Source organism: Lissotriton helveticus, chromosome 6, assembly GCF_964261635.1.
Source record: "Lissotriton helveticus chromosome 6, aLisHel1.1, whole genome shotgun sequence".
Lineage (NCBI taxonomy): Eukaryota > Metazoa > Chordata > Amphibia > Caudata > Salamandridae > Lissotriton > Lissotriton helveticus.
This window is the reverse complement of record NC_136067.1, coordinates 954,380,771-954,401,308: the sequence shown is the minus strand read 5'-3', so window position 1 is coordinate 954,401,308 and position 20,538 is coordinate 954,380,771. Positions and strand designations below refer to the sequence as shown.

Below are 20,538 nucleotides of genomic sequence, written 5' to 3'. Positions count from 1 at the left end.
ATCGGTCTGGGACTTGGCATGGAAGCCGAAGAAGGACCGCCCCCTGAACGCCTATATCAGTACCCCCACGGGTACCACTCTGAAGGTATGGGACACATTGGCCTCGGACGAACAGTGGACTATGTTCCCATCGCCGTTCACGCCCTTGCACTTTAACCCGTCCTTCCCGCCGGCAGGTCGTGAGGGAGCCTTTGACGCTTGGAGGGAAGGGGGCTGCAGGGCCTTGACTCACCTGTTTCACGGACAGGATCCCCTCACTTTTGCTAATTGCGTGAGGGACTACGGGGTCCCCTTGTCCGACCGTTATCGTTACGCGCAACTGATCCACTGGGCCACGTCCCCTGGGGTACGGGAGGCGGCTACGAGGCCTCCGTCGCCATTCGAGGCCTTCCTTCTACGGACGTCCGCAATGAAGGGTGTCATCTCCTTCCTATACCAGCTCTTGCTTAAATCGGCAATGTCACCTCGGCCTCGCTACATGGAGCAATGGGAAGAGATGCTAGGGAGAGATATCCCTGATACTGAGTGGTCGGCGCTGTGGCGGGATCTGACGACGTTTAACCATTCGCTGCACCTACGTGAAGCGCATCTTAAGACCCTTATGCAATGGTATTTATGTCCGACCAGGCTTCACCGCATCTACCCGGCCACCTCCGATAAATGCTGGAGGGGCTGTGGTTCCCTCGGGGATTTCTGCCACATCTGGTGGGACTGCCCAGCGATCCGGCCATACTGGGAGGAAATCCTCTCACACATTAGGGATATTCTCCAGTACCCCATCGAGGATTCTATGGCTTCTGTCTTGTTGGGCCTGCGTGACCCCAACCTTGAACATCAGACCCGGGCGGACAAGAAAATACTATGGCTGTGTCTGGGTGCTGCCAAGCTCACGCTGGCAGCCGCGTGGAAACAGAAGGAGGCGCCGGCAATTTCTTTGTGGCACGCGAGACTTTGGAAGCTCCTAAGTTTGGAAAGAATGGCGGATATCTTTCTCAGCAATTTCAAGAACTTTCGCTATCAGTGGGGTCCCTTGGTTGCCTTCCTCCCTAAGGGGTTGCCTTCAGCGGTTTGCCCTGCGTCCTTGCGGTCACTCCACCTGTTTCAAGTCTAGTCTGCATGATAGAATGTGAGTTGGTATGAATGGTGTCACCACCCTGGGAGGGGGGGGAGGGAGGGAGTGTTACTTTCCTGGTTCACGACTCACCGGGGTGCCTGTAACTGGGACCATAGCTTAATTAGTTTGGGCGTGTGGGCCATGGACCGGACAGCATTCCTGCTTGGACTTTACGAGACTCAGGCCTGCTGATGGCCTCGCAGAACTGTCCCTACGCGCAGGTGTGGCTATGAGGGTGTGATTTCGGCCCTGCTTGCATGTGTCCTTTTTGAGAAAATGCTGTTTCATGGTCCCGGATTGTACCCCCTGCGTGGGGAAATGTGCGGCACCTCGGTGGCCGTTCTTGTTTTCCTGTTTTTCTCAAAAATAAAACTTGTACAAAAAAAAAAGAATATAGAAGGTCAAGTGGGTGCCAGTTGTCGTTGGAGTGTCTCTCTTTTCTGTCCACTTCCCCTTTCCCTGTCTCTGGTGCCGTTGCTCGCGAAGCGGCGTCACTGGGGATAGGGCATTGGGAGCCAGCATCAGTTCTGCCTCTGCGAAGAATCTGGGACCTGACAGTGGCTGCAGGCCAACAGACTTGTTGAGCATTTTCTGAGTAGGCTAATGAAAGCAGTGCAGCAGGCTACTCTTGAGAAGCTTGATTTGAAAATTGTGTTGAATTCTACCTTGAAAGCTTCAACACCCCACTCGACCACAGGTGAAATTCCTGCATCATTGATGTTCCGGAGAGCAATGAACACCAAGTTACCTCAATGAACCGATTGGAGAAAGAAAGATGAGAAAGCAACTCATGAGAAGGACTTAGTGAACAAATGAAAGATTAAAACATATGCTGACCAAAGATGACATGCAAAGAACATTGTCTTTCAGAAAGAAGATTAATTGCTCGCATGAAAAATGCGGGGAAGAAAATCTGATGCTCCATTTGATGAAGAACCTTTTCAAATGGTGCCTACCAGGGACATGTGGTAACTGTCCAGAGCCCTGGGAAATCTATTATCATAGACTATTCAATCTTTCGACACTTAACTAATTGTTCAACAGATCTATCTGTTGAGGAGAGAATGGGTCTGAAATATCAGTGACTGCTGTTGCATCTACACCTTTGACACAGATCCAGGACATTGGTGATGACAGTTCCCAGTTTACGAGCACAATTAAAGCACCAAAAAGATTGCAACCAGAGGTGCACTACATCCAAAGAATTCAAAATGATCACAGGAATTTTGAAAATTAGTAACAACGAATTTCATGAATCTAATGATATTCTTCTTTTATTAATAGTTGTCAAACAATTTGCAGTGAGGTAAGTAAATATACATAACTAAATAAAGGGGTAATATGAAGTCAAAATGCAAAGTAACATTCCACCCACAAACCACTGTGTGTTTCCCCCCCCCCCCTCGGTTTTTCATTTTATAGTGTATTCTCACAACCTTTCTCCATTCTGTTTGTGTCCCATTGTTTGTGTAAATAGGATTTATCAATGTGTGTCTATGCATATACTTGTATATATTTTTGTACAATTTGTTTATACATGTTACATATTTACTTAATTACAGCCCTGAAGATGTCCATTGTTTGTTGGACAAAACGCGTTGACTGGCTTTATCAATATCTTCAAAAAGCATCAATAAAAGAAGAATATCACTGGATTCATGAAATTCGCTGTGACTAATTTTCAAAATGTCTGTGATCATTTTGAATTCTTTGTATGTGGTACACCTCTGGTTGTTATGTTTGAAAAGATTTCTCTATTGGAGTGGAACATCATTTTGGGCAGATGGTGCATATAGGGTAGTGTACACTGTATGAAAGATATTTTCCAAATTTGCTTACTTTAAGGGTATAACGGTGTGGATATGACAATCCGTTGAAGTCCACTGCTCACCTTTGTTTTGGGGTTTTCACCAAAAAGATTGAGTGAAGTGGTTTAACTTTATATATATATATATATATATATATTGTGGAATTTCTTTTTTTATTTAACAGAGGGGGAGATGTTGTGGTTTTGGTTCCTGATGGACTCCATAGAACTGTGACGGAAGTATTAGAGCTGAATGCAATGAAGGCTTGTTAAGAACGTTGACTTCCCAGTTACACACAGATGTATAAAGATGTGTAATACTAAGCTCTTTGAATGGCATAGTCATTGGGGAGTACCCAAGCTGGGGAGGAGGTTACAAAATGACAGAGTTACTCATTTGATCCTTCAAACGCTAGGTACACAAAAGAATATGTCCTTTATTTGGGCTAGAAAGGGCTTTAAACAGTATGCCTTTCGTTGAATATTCTAATAAGCCACTATGTAAGCTTTGTTGATTTTGATAATGTGTTATCACTTACCTTCTCTGGTTTCTGTTGAGTTGATGAGCTGCAGAATCTGTACCAAATAGATTTTAGAACTGAAGCGAATGGTGTCACTCCAATTCCAGCTGCAATGCACACACTGACTTCATAATGGAACACACCTGTAGTTGCTGATCCAAATGGCCCATCAACTGCCAGTCTAGATGAATGAAAAAATTAAACACATGTTCAAGCAGATACTTTCATCATGTGTTGTAGTGAGCCCTTACAAAAATCACTGGTGTAATGTCATTTACATATTCACCAAGTCTAACTGCAGAAAATGAGACTGGCTAGACCATTGGATTAATACCAGTGCTGCACTCTGTGTACACAACTAGTTTTATTACATCCTTGGAATTTATTATGATGTTTATCCTCGTGTCTCTTAAATGATTACCTAGGCAACCACTATATACTCACAGTGCATGAAAATTCTACAGACCACCCTCAATGAAATGCGTTTATTTTTACTTATTTGTTTCTCAAAAGTGACTAATATTCAGCCAGATGGTGTCCTGGTTGTTAAGTAATCAGAAAATAGAGGCACTGAAGATCACAATCAGAGAAAAAAAGTCTAGTTTAACAAGAAAACAGCTGGGGTTTGAGCTTTCAACTGAAGCTGAAAGGACTTTTCATGCAACCCCAATCCAATTGAAGATTGTTCTAGGCTGTACAAAACATAACAGAGAACGACTAATGGAAATGCTAATGTTTTCAAAGTGTGCAGATTAAAAGCAGACCTTTATTGTAGAAGGTTTGATGGGTAATGTTTTCTGTCTTAAAGGTGATGTGTTTTTTACTGGAAGCTAGTGACCAGGAGATAGATTGGATCCATATAAGCTTTTAGTCAGGTGTAGAATCAGTCTTGTCAACGTGATTTGTATAATCTGAAGTAGTTGAATTAGTAAGGAGAGCAACCCCAACAGGAAGGAATTTTCAGTTTAGTCTGAGCCTAATGTTGTCTGGACCACAAATTTCCTGACGTTAGGAGATCACGCCAGAAGGGCCTTTAGAAATTATACACAAAAGTAAGACAGTTTCTTCACATGTTCTTAGACAATTATTAAAGGAGAGTTGTTCATTTGTTGAACTCTAAAACAGTCTAATAATTCACTGTGTAATGTCCAGGAAGGCATAAAACATAAAACTAAAGGACAAGATCAAACAGATAAAGAGGGACATGATTGTATGTCAGAATATTGATAGCAAAAATATTATCTGGCAGAAATATCATGTCTTAAATATCATTTACAAAAATATTGTCCCATTGGGTGTAGATTTTCTTTTGGTAATTTCAATGGGGTGACATGTTTGTAAATTATACTTGTAACATGATATTTGTGTCAGACAATATGTTGGTTATGAATTTATGGTCCCATATGAGGGCCAGAAATAGATTAAATGGATGTTTGAATGAACATTGAACCCAAAGGCACTCCACATGTACAGACCTACTTTCCAGTAGGATAGACGGAAAGGAGAATACCTAAGAGTGCCCTGGAACAAACACATCTGGGGCAGCATCTTCCAAGACACAAGTCATAAAGAAGAAGTGGGAGATCATGTCAATTGCCATCAACAGATACACAAGTTCCAGTGCAGCAGAACTTCCCAAATCCAAAAATGAACATAAGTTGGTTAAAGACTAAGACCAAAACTACTGGATGGGTGACATCCAGCTTAAGCAGACTCAAATTACTAGCATTTTTCGATGTGTGTTGAAAGCTGCATATTAAACACGTTTCACTTTTTAGCAGCTAAAAAGAGATGACATATTGGGCAAATATTGGCCTCCATATAACGCTCAAATTTATTTTATTTGAGAAGAGGTGTAACAATGGCTTTTTTCGAGAGGAAGAAACAAAGCCCTATTTACTAGGAAGAGATTACAAAGGTAGGTGAATTTTGGAGATAGAATCTGCCTATAAAGTTCAACTCTATTCACCACAAATAAGTTAAGGGGTGATACCAAACAGATCAAATACATTTTTAAAAGGATAGTGTGGCCCATAATGGTCTTAAGCAAGATAGGCACATTGTGGGGAGTGCATAATGCCAAAATAGACAAGGTGCATTTACTGTATGGTTTAAAATAGTTGTCACAAGTAGTGCTAATCTTGCCCTGGAAGTAGGTTGGGAGTTTTGAGCAGTACTCTTGAGAAGCAATGATCAACAATACAATACAATACAAATACAATACAATACAATAATCACTGTGGAATCTGTAGCACGATAGGACAGTGAGTTTGCAATGTGGAAGGTTTATTTCGGTTGGTTTGTGGTATGGGAAATATGCAAACGGTATGGGGAGTGTAGATTTTTAGCTGATCCCCATGTTTAGATACAACATCTAGAATATAAGTGCGTGGCATCAGCACTAGTATTTGCATTCTTTTTTAATGTCACTCAACTCCTGCAAGGAAGCTTCAGCTGTAGTCCAGAACAAGTGTTCTTTAAAACAAAAAGCTGGTTATATTATTAAATGTATTATTTATGCAATTTTTTGAAATTGGAAATGTAATATCTTTTTTCAATCAAGTTTACAATCTAGAAAAATTATGGTTATATATTTTGAAACGGATTGTGGGGTATATTGGGATATGGGTGGGTAGATTCTTTATAAAAAATAATAATAATACGTTATTAGTGATTACAAACTTAAATATGCAAAACAAAATAAGTATACTTTTTGTTTGTGTGTTTTATGTGAGTTTGTTATTTTTTTTATTTAGAATTTTTTTAACAATTCAGTTATTTTCTTACGTTTTTTCTTTGTAAATTTGGAATATTGTAATGACTTTTTAGTTTTTTTTTTAATTTCTGAAATCATTTGTATGGGTTAATAATACCATTTGGATGTAGTGAATCTGATCCCCAGATAAATGCACCTTGCCCATTGTTTAATAGACTGGGGTTAAAACAGTAAATTGGAACCACCCCTCCCATGTATGCATTTGTCTCAGTATTTATTGGAATGGAGTTAGAAGAGTAAATCTGACCACCCCATGTATTCTCTTTACCCGGCGTTTCTTAGCCTGTAGCTAGGCTTATAAACCCGATCTGCCCCAGTGGATGCACATTTCCCAATGTTTGTTAGACTAGAGGTCGAATACTAAATATGAACAACCCACTTTCTTGAAAGTTGATAGGCTGCAGTTAGAACAGTACATCTGACTTTCCCAATGTGTACATTACCACATGATTTGTTATTCTGGAGACAGAATAGTAAATGTGACCCCTCTGCCCCACAGTGTATGTATTTTATGCAGTTTGTAGAACTGTAGTTAGAGTACTGTATTTAATTTGTTTGTGTTTGTTTTTTTAATGCTTCTAGATTGGAGTTAAGTTACTACATTGACTTCATTCTGGAATTTTATCTGATATTTTGAGGTTGTTTCATTTTCAAGTTTATTTTATATTTTAGTGTGTTTGATTATTTTTATAATAGTCTAATTTTTACATAATTTAGATTTAACAATCATTTTTTATTACATATTTATAACATTTATTTTGAATTGCATAATAATATATGTGATTTAAGTGAATTAAAAATATTAATGATTATAAACGTTTATATTGGATTATATAAAGCAACATAAAGAGTATATTCTCAATTTACAAATTATATTTGTTTAGTAATGGATTTTGATTTATATGCCATTACTGGAATTCTTTATTTTATTCAATTAAATATATTTTACAGTTATATGTATTTTTAAGAATACCTTTTCAAAAGTTAGTATACCATTGTTCGTATGTTAGTTTTTGTTGTGTTTTTTAATGTGTTACACTTTTTAAAAGAATAATTCAACTTTTTAAAAATACAATAAGGTAAATAAAATTTAAATACACATACCTGCCAATATAATGTTGATATTTTTGGCCATGATATTTTTGTAGTCCTTATTCTTTCACTTGACACTTTATGTATTTAATGTCGATATTGTGATTATTGATACTTTCACAATGATATTCATTTGTTCCTTTTGCTTTTGTCGCCCTAAGTGGTATGTCCAGACATGGGTCCAATTACCACTGGTATCAAGCTACCCTGGCTGATGAGGGTTGATGCCCAGAAATCGGTCCCAGGATGCTTGTTTTTGGTCCAGGAAGGACCTGGCTTGACAGCTCAGGCTGAACTGTTCCCATGAGGAGTAGGGTCAAGACTGATTTACATATGGCTGGTCCAAACTGGGGTGGCATGGTGAGCAAAAGAACGATGGATTAAACCCAGATCTTTGTAACTGATGGTGAGCAAAAGAACGATGGATTAATCCCAGATCTTTGCAATTGCAGGTGAATGTTTGCATTATTCAGCATTCCATCCATCATTTGTTCTTTTTGCTTTTGTCTCCCTAAGTGGGAAGGAAATGCCCAGACTTGGGTCCTGCGCGCACTGCGCCACTGGATTCAAGCTAGCCTGACTGACATGGGGGGATCCCCGAAATTGGTCCCAGGATGCTTGTTTCTGGTCCATGGAGGACCTGGCTTAGCAGTTCTGGCTGGACTGATCTCATGAGGAGCAGGGTCAAGACTGATTTGCATACGGCTGGGTCCAAACTGGGGTGGCGATGGATTAAGCCCAGATCTTTGTGACTGGGGGTGAATGTTTGCATTGTTCTGCATGCTGTCCACCATTGTTTCCTTTTGCAAGAGTAATGTCTGGCATTGAAAATATTTTCCACCTTGTTCCAGTAATAAAAACAATATTCATTATGTGGCCAACAGTAAATCATTTCTGTGAGTGCTGGGCAAAGTGTATGTAGTAAAATACAATGAAAGGTCAGCAAGAGACATACTGAACGTGAAGAAAGCGGAATCAGGCCAGCGTTGTATGTTGCAGAGATCAGTCACAATACCAGGAGAAGGTTGCATCTAGCAGGGAGACATAATACTAATTTGCATAAGTTTGTTTTTTATCAAAGGCCCAAAAAAGAAGGACGAATTTCCAACTCTATACAGGGAAGGCACATATTGGAAGGGGAGTGACAAGCTTCTGTTTGTCAAGGTTTCGGCCTGCTAGCTGTGCACCCACTGCATGGCTGTACACACTTTAGGATTAAGTTTCCCCAGTATGTTCATGGCAGTGCCTACTGCCTGTGTATAAGGGACTTTACCATCATGAAATCTAAGGGCAGACCAGAAAGAAAGAAACCCCACCTGGAAAAGTGATTGTTGAGTGTATCGTGGAAAATAAAATTAAGCTAATATAAAAAGAAGTTATAGAACTCTGAGAACAGACAGCAAATAAAATAAGAAAAGCATAGAGCGCTATGAACTGGCATACTAAATTAAAACAATTTATTGGAGTTTAGGTTGGGGACTCAAAATTACCAGCTAAGACAACTGATAGTGGAAGAAGCCATTGAAATATGTTGTTCCAGCAATAGAATAGCTTCAGAAGTTGTTGCACAAGTTTTCACCTTGTTAATTCGATTTTCTTCACTGAGAAATGGCATCAGTTCATTTCTAACACTTCCAGTTGTTTCACTTCGGAATAGCAGTGTGATCCATTGACATTAGTTCAGTGCAGTGCCACTGTGAAAAGCAACACTTCAATGTTTTTAATTTCGAAAAGACAGAATACAAATAGTTTTACAATCATCACATGCCTTGAGCACTATTCAAGCAGAGACATTAAACAAATGCAACTCTTTCTTGAACTCTAAAAACTGCTTACTAACCCGTAATTCTATTTTTCCCTGAACCCTATAAACTCCTCAGTACCCATAATGCTGTCCTTCACTGCACCCCAAAAGTCCTTAATATCCATTAACGCTACCCATCCCTGAACCCTAAAGACACAATATTAACTCTTAATGCTAACCTTTCTTGAATCCTAGAAGCCCTTTACTACTAATATACATTGAGGAAGCCTAAAAATCCCTTACTACCCCTCCCTGAACTCTAAAAATTCCTGACTGCCACTTATCACCAATTCCTGCACCCTAAAAAACCCTTACTGTCCCTTAAAGCGATACTAAACTGAACCCGGAAAACCTTAGTATCCCATAACACTACTATTTCATTAACCTAAAAAACCCAACTACCCTTTAACGTTACCAATATCTGAGCCCCAAATACCCCTTACTATCCCCTAATGATGCCCTTCCCAGAGCCGTTAAAGACTCTTTCCTCCCATTTAATGCAGCCCTTTAATGAACCCTAAACCCCTTAATACACCTTATTCTACCTTTACCTGAACCCGTAAAAACGTCATACTACCCTTTAATGCTACCCATCCCTTACCCCTAAATATCCCTAACTGCCCATTAATGTTACCCATTCTGGAATCTTGAACAACCTTAGTACCTGTACATGAAATTTATATTTTTAAATAGTATAATCATATCCGTTCTATGCCCCTAGCCTTTGCAATAACTCTATGTCCTAATCATAGTCTTCCTTTTCACACTGTCCTTTACTTCAATATATTTTTGGAACAAACACTTTGGAAGTATTCCTTTCTGGAAGTATTTATTTTTAGAACTATTTCATTGGGACAAGTTTTTTTTAGAAGTGTTATATCAAATTATGAATCCATTACATTGCACAATATGGTAAAGCTGTGGACACATCATTGTGAAAAAGTACCTATTTTTCGATCGTCATTTCCATTTTATGTGGGCTGATGCTGCTGGTTTTTTGACTGTGTACTGGGACACTGCTAACCAACCTAAGTGTGAGTGCTTTGGCCACTAAAGACATTGAAATAGGCTAAACCCCTAATTGACATAATTAACTTTCCTATAGACCATAGTACACACATGGCATAGAATGGTGAGTTTCACCTGGAGGCTGATGTTTATTAGCTTTCAACTGTCAAGCATATGCTGAATGGCCTTGATGAGGTGCGAAAACTGCTCCAAGAGAAGAGACAATGGGCTGGGTGTTGTGTGGTGTTTTTTCTCTGGCAAGAATGCAAGTTGAGCAGTGCCCAGCAACATAATTTACTTCACAGGTGCATCTCATATCACAAGCAGATGGCAGTTGTGTTACCAGACAGGCCTCTTCATTCGTCTCACCAGCCAGGCAGGCACCATACCCATTGGTGAGAAAGCTGCTCCTAGAACTGATTTGCCGTAACCAAGGAGGAGGGGACTGTTCATTCCCTGGCCACACTTCATGGTGGGCACAAAGGCTCTGCACAAGGGAAAAGGGGATTCTCCATCTTGAATTTAGTGAGTGAGAGGCACAGTGATAATATTTACAGTAGGACACACAACAACTGCTGCAAATGTGGGTAGGTTCATGAACATTTAGCCTATTGGTCACCACCAACCACAAGTTAGTGCCAGGCATAAATGTGGCACCAAAACACCTTCTTCAAAACTCTATTGGACCTGTGGAAGAACAGGAGGAATGCACCTGCTGTGTGAGACCTCTGAGGAAACCTGAAAAGCTAGACCTGCTCCTACTTCTGCCCGGGACAAAAAAGTAAACTCCAAGGGTCTGTCGGCTAACCTCCTGAATAAGTCACAGTGCCACACTAAGCTGCAAGAGGCCTTTTCCATGAAAAGCCAACCTGACTAGTCCCAACTGGACCTTCCAATCAATCAGTCAATCAGTCATTTGTTAAGCGCACTACATACCCGTGAGGGTCTCAAGGTGCTGTTCCCGAGGTCTTGGGACCCTTGGCTGCATCTAATTGTACTTTTCCTAACAACCCTGAAAACCTGAGACCTTTTGGATTTGAAGACCTCTGGAGAACCTGGACAAACCTGCCAACCTGTTCTGCCCAAGACGTTTTGCCTCTGGCTGACTAAACAGGTTCCCCCATTCAGAGCTTCACCACAGCAGCAAATCAGATTTAGTGAGACCTAAAAGTATCTGGTCACGTAGACTCCTCTCTGGATGCAGCCCACAGTCCTGCCTGCTGGACAATTCTGAGCTCCAAGAAAAAGATTATGTGGAAACATAGAAAGAAGTCTTGTCCAGAAGAAGCTGCCAAAAGTATCCAACCAGCAAGAAGACTTACCTGGGCACGAAATTAAAATTCTTCCAATCTGAACTTTTCATGCCAAACCTAACAGGCTTTCTGGGATCTCATTCAATGCCTGTCTCATGTCATGGAGCCCTCCTCAAATACAACCCTCAAGCCTGGCCTTGCAGAAGAATTTTGTATTCCAGAGAAAAGTCCAAGTCCACTGTAAAATCTCTGACTGGGTCAAACCTGGTTGATGTATTGAACCCACGCTACATCGCAGTGAACCAGAAATCACACCTATATCCCGGTCTACCACGACCAGTTAACCCACATTGATGCTGTGCTTTTTTACTCTTTTTATTTAAACCGCTAAAAAATTGTGTCTCCGTTTCCCTGTACTGCATTTTAGTTGCTTTGGTGTAGTTTTGTTCATTAAATTATTCTCTAATTTTATAAATTGGAGTGTGGTTATTATTGTGTTTCTGATACCTCTTCATTTATGCCAGTATGCGCTGTTAGTAGCAACTAAGATCATGTTTAAATTACCTTTAACTGGACGTAAAAGATAGTAGCCTTATTACTTGTGGTGGACTTGCCATCCACCCCAACTAAGAATTCACTGTCTCAAAATAAGGACTGAATATCTGCACTGCTGCTTGTTGCCCAGAGAGACAGGATGCACGAAGAGCAAACCCATAGGGCAGAGCAGAGTGAGACCACCAGGAAAAACAAGTACAGCAAGCTAGAGTAAAGGCAAACACCTTAGCAGAAAATAAAGGCAAGCTATTGTGATGTATTTCCTATGGGTACTGTATCGATCCCCCTATTTCTGACCCTTGTCTGGTTAATAATTAACTAGCAGCCATTCAACTGCACAGAAACCCGTTATCTGATTAGCCAAACAACGGCACAGAAGCCCGTTATCTGATTAGGTCATACTGCATGCCATCTCATTAGGCAAGCACTATTTCTCCAGCCCCCTAATAGGCATACGGTGTTCTCAAAACAAATCAAACCTACCACGACCTGGGAAATCCCCACAGCCATTATTTTGATTTAGCCGAGAACTTCAGTAAAGAATGTGCGAACGACCAGTTCGTATGACATCCTTATTGACGTATTTATGTCCATCCTTACGTCAATCTCGGCACCTTTCAGGTACAAATAATACCGACATTGCCTTAAGCAAACACACGATGTGGTGACAAGATTGGAGCAGCGAGACTTGCCGAGGAGCCCAGCTGACAGCGAAGCCCACAGACGCTGCCCCTCCTTTCTGATGCGCTGAGAGAGAGACGCTGCCTTTTCTCCTGCCGAGAAATCCAGCTCCGGCGCTTCCAAGCCGCCCTCGCAGGCAGCTGGAATATCAAGCCCTGAGATAGAGATACCAGCCCTCCAGCCTTCTAAATCCCAGGTACTGAACTGAATAACCCCTTGCAGAGAATTCTTGAAGCAGACCCTTGGCAAAGCAAACTTAACTTAAACTGCTACTTATCTACTCCCGCCCACGTATTAGGCTTAGGTCAGGTACATTGGGGTAGGCGTAGTTAGAAGCACCAGTTGAGTACGATTAGTCAATGTATATATGTATGTATCTATTTTATCCATTTTAAATATCATATGGCTAAGAAACCATATCAATGCTTTTACAGTATTATTTTATAATTCTGTTATTACTGTATGCACTTTACTTAACAATAAGTATTGCAATAATAGCGATTCATTTCTCTTGTATGAGAAAAGAGACTGATCAATAAATAACATCTTTTTATTGAACACGCCCGTCTCTTCCTTTTCTCTACAATCTGGTGAAACTAAGGGTGCAGAGCGGGAATATCGTCGTAAAAATATCGACTAACCTTAATATCGCCGCAGAAATATCTACAAAAAGAAATATCGATGTCAAAAATATAGTTTGACCAGAATATCGACAGACAGGTAAGTAATATCGTTAACATTAATATAGTTGTAATAAATATCGTTTACAAAAACATAGTTTACAAAAATATCGTTTTTTAAATAATAATAAGTAATTAAGTGTTTTTAATGAGTATTGGTTGTCAAAGTAGTATTTTTTGTAGTATTTTATTAGTTAATAACGTATTTTATGTTGAATTTAGTGTTAATAGTTCCGTAGCGGGTTGTGGGTTTATAGGGGAGTAGGGTGGGAAGTAATTTAAATATAATAAAATAATTGATTAATTAATGTGTTAATTGAATATAAATAGTGTAATAAATAATAGTTAATTAATTTCAATTAGTTAATTGATTAATAATTATGTAAATTAATTATGTTAATTGTTTAATTAATTTTAGGTGTGTGTAGTGGAATTTTTAAGTGAAAAAGTAGTGAATTAATTACATTTTAATTGAATAATTATTTAATTAATGATTAATTAAATAAAAATAAAGATTTGTTAATTTTTAAACATTGTAAATACATTTAGTAATTTTTACCCCTACACTATCCAACACCTTCCCTACTGTTGCACCCTCTGGAGTGGGAATAGTAATTTTTACCCCTACACTATCCAACGCTTTCCCTACTGTTGCACCCTCTGGAGTGGGAATAGTAATTTTTACCCCTACGCTATCCAACGCTTTCCCTACTGTTGCACCCTCTGGAGTGGGAATAGTAATTTTTACCCCTACGCTATCCAACGCTTTCCCTACTGTTGCACCCTCTGGAGTGGGAATAGTAATTATTACCCCTACGCTATCCAACGCTTTCCCTACTGTTGCACCCTCTGGAGCGGGAATAGTAATTTTTACCCCTACGCTATCCAACGCTTTCCCTACTGTTGCACCCTCTGGAGTGGGAATAGTAATTTTTACCCCTACGCTATCCAACGCTTTCCCTACTGTTGCACCCTCTGGAGTGGGAATAGTAATTTTTACCCCTACGCTATCCAACGCTTTCCCTACTGTTGCACCCTCTGGAGTGAGAATAGTAATTTTTACCCCTACGCTATCCAACGCTTTCCCTACTGTTGCACCCTCTGGAGTGGGAATAGTAATTTAAACCCCTACGCTATCCAACGCTTTCCCTACTGTTGCACCCTCTGGAGTGGGAATAGTAATTTTTACTCCTACGCTATCCAACGCTTTCCTTACTGTTGCACTCACTGGAGTGGGAATAGTAACTTTTACCCCTACGCTATCCAACGCTTTCCCTACTGTTGCACTCACTGGAGTGGGAATAGTAATTCTTACCCCTACGCTATCCAACGCTTTCCCTACTGTTGCACCCTCTGGAGCGGGAATAGTAATTTTTACTCCTACGCTATCCAACGCTTTACCTACTGTTGCACCCTCTGGAGTGGGAATAGTAATTTTTACCCCTACGCTATCAAATGTTTTAACTAATAATATATTTTATATTTTAATTATATGTATGTATTATTGTTGTTATATAAAGTAATGTGTTAAATATATGTATATGTACACATTTATTAAGTTTAGAATGAAAAAGTGTAGTTAATTTGTTTTCAATAGTCAAAAAATAAAAGTAATGTAATGTATTTTGTTAATAGTACTTATATTTATTTATTATTTAATGTAATTTGAATTAATTTAAAAAGTCGATATTTTTTACATCAATATTTATTACAACGATATTTTTGAGTAGATATTTATGTACTTACCTGTTTAGGTATAGGGTGTCGATATTTTTGTAAACGATATTTTTACAACTATATTTTTGTCAACTATATTTTTGTAATCGATATTTCAACACCCTACCGAAACTAAGAATGCACTGAACTGACTGAGTAAAATAAATTGTCTTTTGTTTTCACACGACTCTAGAGATACACTCTTGATTAGGGGAGAGCAAAGTTGTCATGTTCTATGGTTGTCAGAAACTAAATCCCTTCTTGTCTATCCAGGGAGGTTAAACTCCTCCTTGTCTATTCGAGAAAGTTTCTAGTGAACTCTGAGCTAGCTGGCAAACATTAAACTTTAAGTCTAATATCGACAGTAGAAGACCTAGTTAACCTCTGTCCTACGTCTATACTATTGAAGATATTATTCCAATGCGCAGAGCCTATTGGGATAATAGGAACTACACTACATGGCGCCCAACGTTTGGATAGGCGATAAATCTAACGTAAGACATTAGAGTAACTCAGTCGTGCTTTTTCACACAGACCCCTTTTCCCCATAATACTCCAAAGACGTCTGGAGTGGGTGAAAGGTTAAATCCGCCAAACTTAGTAGGAGGAGACTCCTATGTATGGTTCTTGGTTTATTCAACGTTGAAGGATACACTGTTCCAAAATATTGTGCATCTAATCTTTGTTTCCATAGAAACCTGATCTGCAAATAAATAAAATAACTTTCTTGACATTAGAATGTCACAAGCTGAAGAAGAAAGGGAGACAGTTAGAATAGCAGCTGAACTCATAGCGGCTGACAATAGTCTCCTACAGCAAGACCCGGAGGCAATACTCATCCCGGTCAACATAAGGAAATCTATAACTTTAAAACTTATAGAAAATGGGCTGACACCGAGAGGTGGTACAGTCATATACGTAATTGAGGCACACGAATATCGGCAGACAGAGGTATTCTATTCATGGATAAACTTTCCAGCAGCAAACGCTGTAACAAAGGACTTCCACTATTACAAAATAGAGGAACCTCCTAATGAGTACACTCCTTTCGAGGAGGTGGAAATACCACTCAAATACCAAGAGCACCTGCTCTGGTTTAATGGCGCCCTAAAACATAATAATCACATCACCAGGCTCGGTCCACTAGGTAGACCAGGAGCAACGTGGCCGGTCCTAGCCGGATACACACCACATCCAGACATTGAAGAAATGTCTGCACCAGATCTTTTAGCACAGCTAAAACAACTAATTAAAATACACAGACAATTAGTCCAATATGTAATGCGGACTTCAACAGTCCAACCAGCTATTAAAATTCCACAGCTGATCCCTCACCAGGGGAACACAAATAAAATTACACCACAGAACATACAGTCCTGTCTAGGTAAAGTAACCGCAAAACGGGAACAAATTCCATTCTGGTTAGCACAAAAAATCACTCAAATAGAGGCGGTATATTCAGATACCACCCCGGTTGAGAAACACAGGATTCTGACTATCTGTCTTCCAATGGGAATCGCACCACAAGTGGAGGACTGTGACACTTGGGGTACAGTCTTTGCTTCCATTTACACAAAAACACATGGTGTTCCACCCATGTCAGTAATACCAGATGTGCTAAAACAAATTCAAGATGAATACGGTCCAGAACCTGCTTTAACTCTTGGTATGAAATTACTAAAAGACTTCAAGCAGGTCTCGGCAATATTATTAGCCAATATAAAAGGAGAAGCAGCAAATGTGGCGATCCGCCAGAGATTGAAAGAGACAAATATCGCAGACCAACCATTTGAAATTGCCAGAATCATAGAAAAATCCTATGAAGAACTAGGAAGAGATAGTTTGGGTGGAAAACCGGTGAAACCCCAACTTATTGAAAAACCTGAAAAAGTATTTATTAAAAATAATCTAAACACTCACAAAAAGAGCTGGGATGGAAATAAACAATCCACTCCTAAAGAAAAAAGATTCCAGTCCAGAGGAAGGTCTCCTCGGCGGAGAGAAAGATCTCCGGACCAAGGACACAAGTCTCCCCAGAGGGAGCCCTCTGAGAAAAAATACAACCTTAGAAATAGGGATAATCTGAAGAAACCTGATAGATATCAAGATATTGATACTCGTCCCTCTCAATCTTTTCAGACTTCCTTGCAGAAATCGGAAAGAAGAGGACGATCAGAACACAGGGAAGAGCACGTCAAGTCCAAAGACAAGGAACCTGCTCATCAAAATAAAAAATTACAGTTTCCAAAAAAGAAGGTAGCCAGTATTAAAGTAATCAACCATGCCGAGAATACTGAGGACACAGCTGAAAAACGGAGAATGGGCTCAGACAATGCTAGACAGCGCAGCAGAAGTGAGCATAGCTCGCAAGATCCTTATGAATCATCTGGAGACAGTGGACACGAATGAATACATTCAGGTGGAAACTGCAGATACCAGAGTTAGCAAACCTCATAAAATATATGAAATAACATTGCGTATAGAAGGGGATAAGACTAGGAAAATAAGGAGTCTCTTTTGGGATAATCTCTCCAAGGGCTATGATATCCTTCTAGCTGAAAGAGACTGGCCACCAGAGTTTGTCAGGGAGTGCCCTCATGGCGAAGAAATAATTATGCCTGCCTTCTCAAATCATATTCCAATTCATAAAAAATATACACTTGCAAGAAAGTGGGCAGTAGCCCAAGCTCCTGCATTATATAAAAACCATGTGGGATGGGATGAGGACTCTCCTCCTCACAAAATCCAGTTAAAATCACAACCTACTGCTCAGAGGCAGTACCCAATTAAGCAAGAAGCAAAAAAACGGGTAAAAGAGATCCTAGATCAACTGGAATACCAGGGGGTGATTGAAACTTGCACCTCACAAATGAATAATCCTTTGTTTCCTGTCTCCAAACCAGACAATTCATATCGTCTTGTTTTGGACTACAGACACCTTAACTCATGTTGCAAAACCTTTGCAGTACAAAACTCGCATAGTGCTGCACTAATGAATAACATAGTGCGCAAAAAATACAAAACAACATTAGACATTTCTAATGGATTCTTCTGTCAAAATATAGCACCAGAGAGCAGATATTTGACCGCGTTCTCAATAAATGGCGCTCAAAACAATTTCTGTCGTTTGCCCCAGGGGTTCAAGAACAGCCCAGGATTATTCTCAGCAAGAGTAACAGAGTTACTACAAATATATGATGATGAGGCATTATCTTATGTCGATGACATCTATCTAACAGATGATGACTTGGATACTCACTTGAAGAGAGTGAACACCATAATACTTGGGTTTGCAGCAGAGGGTTACAAATTCAACTTTAAAAAGTCAAGAATTGCCCATCTAACTGTCCTGTTTTTAGGATATGAACTATCAAGTGAAGGCAAAAGCCTGGCTGACAATTTCCTAGAGAAATGTGCTGTAATCCAAGCACCTAGAACACTAAAAAACTTACAATCAATTCTAGGTTTCCTAAATTTCGGAAGAACTTACATTATAAATTATGCAGAGAGAGTTAAACCTCTCTATGATCTTATAAAAAGTGCTTTGGGAACAAGTAGTTCTTTTACAGAAAGAACTACCAAAAACTCACGTGATACACTCACTGAGTCATCAGCGTGATGGCGTTCACGTTGCAGGGAATTCATTGGCTGAGACAGCCACAGCAGCAGCAACTAAATCGGCTTCCGTAGCTACAAAAAAGCGTGCAGTAAAATACATTGACGGTGAAACTGTGCTGGCAGTAAAAACGTCATCAAAAAGCGACTGCTCAGCACTACCGATCAATTACCCACTCAATTATACATACATAATCGATGCAAACTCAGTCCCTTTTGCTCGAATCCCTGGAGTGGGGGATAGAGTCATTCCAAACACGGACAGGAGAGGCTTGTTAATAGCAGACGCACATATGGGTGAGGGTCTCAGACACCTTAAGCTAAAAGATTTTCTGGAAGAATTACAATCAGTGTACTGGTGGCCAGGCATGAGCCTGCATCATCACATTTTTGTAAAAAACTGCCCAGACTGCAATAGAGATCGCAGTGGCGAGAGAAACGGTTTAATACCATGGCGTTTCACTCCAGAATGTATCAAATCAACAAAAAAATAAAAACCAGTATGAATAATGCGTCGTATTAACATGTAGAGACTATCTTCACTTATAAAGTAGACCCCAACTTTCGGCTGACGTCGGAACTGTTATACAAAGATTTGCGAGTCTATAATGGCATATACGCTAGAAGCATGTTACGTTCTGACCAAAATCTTTCCTTTAGCTCTAAAACAGCTTATGGGGGGTGCCTGGCCAGAATGAACATTGCATTGCGGGAGTCTTCTCACTTCCTTCCTGAGGGAAACGGGATGGTGTAAAGAAAAAACCAAGGCATAAAGCAATCTATAACAGCAAAGATATTAGGTTCAGGAGTTGGGTGGGTCAAACATTTAATAAGTGTCTAACGTAGTCTAAATAACCTGCCAAGAAATTCTCTGAAAGGACTCAGTCCGTACGAACTATTGTTTGGGACTAGAATGTTAATCCAGGACTTAGATAGTCAGACTTCAGTGGTTAAAGAAAAATGCTTTGATATCAAAGATCGCTTGGCTATTTTACAGGACTTAAATGAAACAAGAAAAGACCTGAGCAACATAAAGTTGAAACACCAGCCAACCACCTGTCCCAGAAAGGCCTGTCTGGATTCCAAAAGTCGGGGATCTGGTCAGAGAGAAGATCGCGGTAAAGAAGGAATTTGGGCCTTCTTACAGAAAAGCAGTTCCTGTCTTGTCTATCAACGGGACAAGATCAGTAGTGCTACCGCCCCTTGCTGGTAAAAAGGAGAACCGAGTCATATCCATCGACCTGGTTAAACCACAATCATGTGACCGATAACAAATAGTAGGCCAAGTGGACTCCCAAGAAGTAGCAGAACACCAAAGTTTGCTACATCCACAGAGGTTCAAACTGAAAGACTGATCACATTTGGAAAATCTACAGTGAAACAACAAGGAATATGCAACAAAGCAATGGAACTTGAACCTCTTAAAAGCCAAATAAAAGCTTTTCATCAAGAAACAACAACCTACGATGATGTAACTACAGACTTTTCTAATGAAACAAAGCAAAAGCCAAAAGCAAGAAGTAATCCAGAAGCAATTGGAACAATTGACAGAACGGCATCCGGCTACTTCGTCAACTTCGATGATTCTTCAGAAGAACAAAGCGAACCAGAAGTACAGCCATCAACAAAAACCTTTAAAGACAAAGCAAAGGAACTTTTTCATCAACTAAAGAGAACCTATCTGACTTCTCCATGGATTGAAATTTGGGTGACATTAGGTGCATTTATCCTCATACTTTGGCTCATCATGGTACTATGCTTGGGACATTTCATTGAGGGAAAATATGCTAAAATGGACACAGCAAGCCAGAAAATCAACTTGGTCCTTAAACCACACACATCTTCACACGTCAAGAAAAGAGAACTTTCTTCAGTAAACTTCACAGCCAATCCTATACCAGGCGGTGTAGCATGGG

General features: G+C 39.9%; 1 protein-coding gene across 1 annotated transcript in view; it reads right to left on the bottom strand.

Annotated features, from left to right (window-relative positions):
* NOX3 (NADPH oxidase 3) overlaps positions 1–20,538 on the bottom strand; it is a 632,637-nt gene that overhangs the window by 109,818 nt on the left and 502,281 nt on the right. The window contains exon 10 of the mRNA XM_078647785.1: positions 3,461–3,623. Coding sequence (XP_078503911.1) covers positions 3,461–3,623 — 163 coding nt within the window. The remainder of the gene's footprint in view (positions 1–3,460; positions 3,624–20,538) is intronic.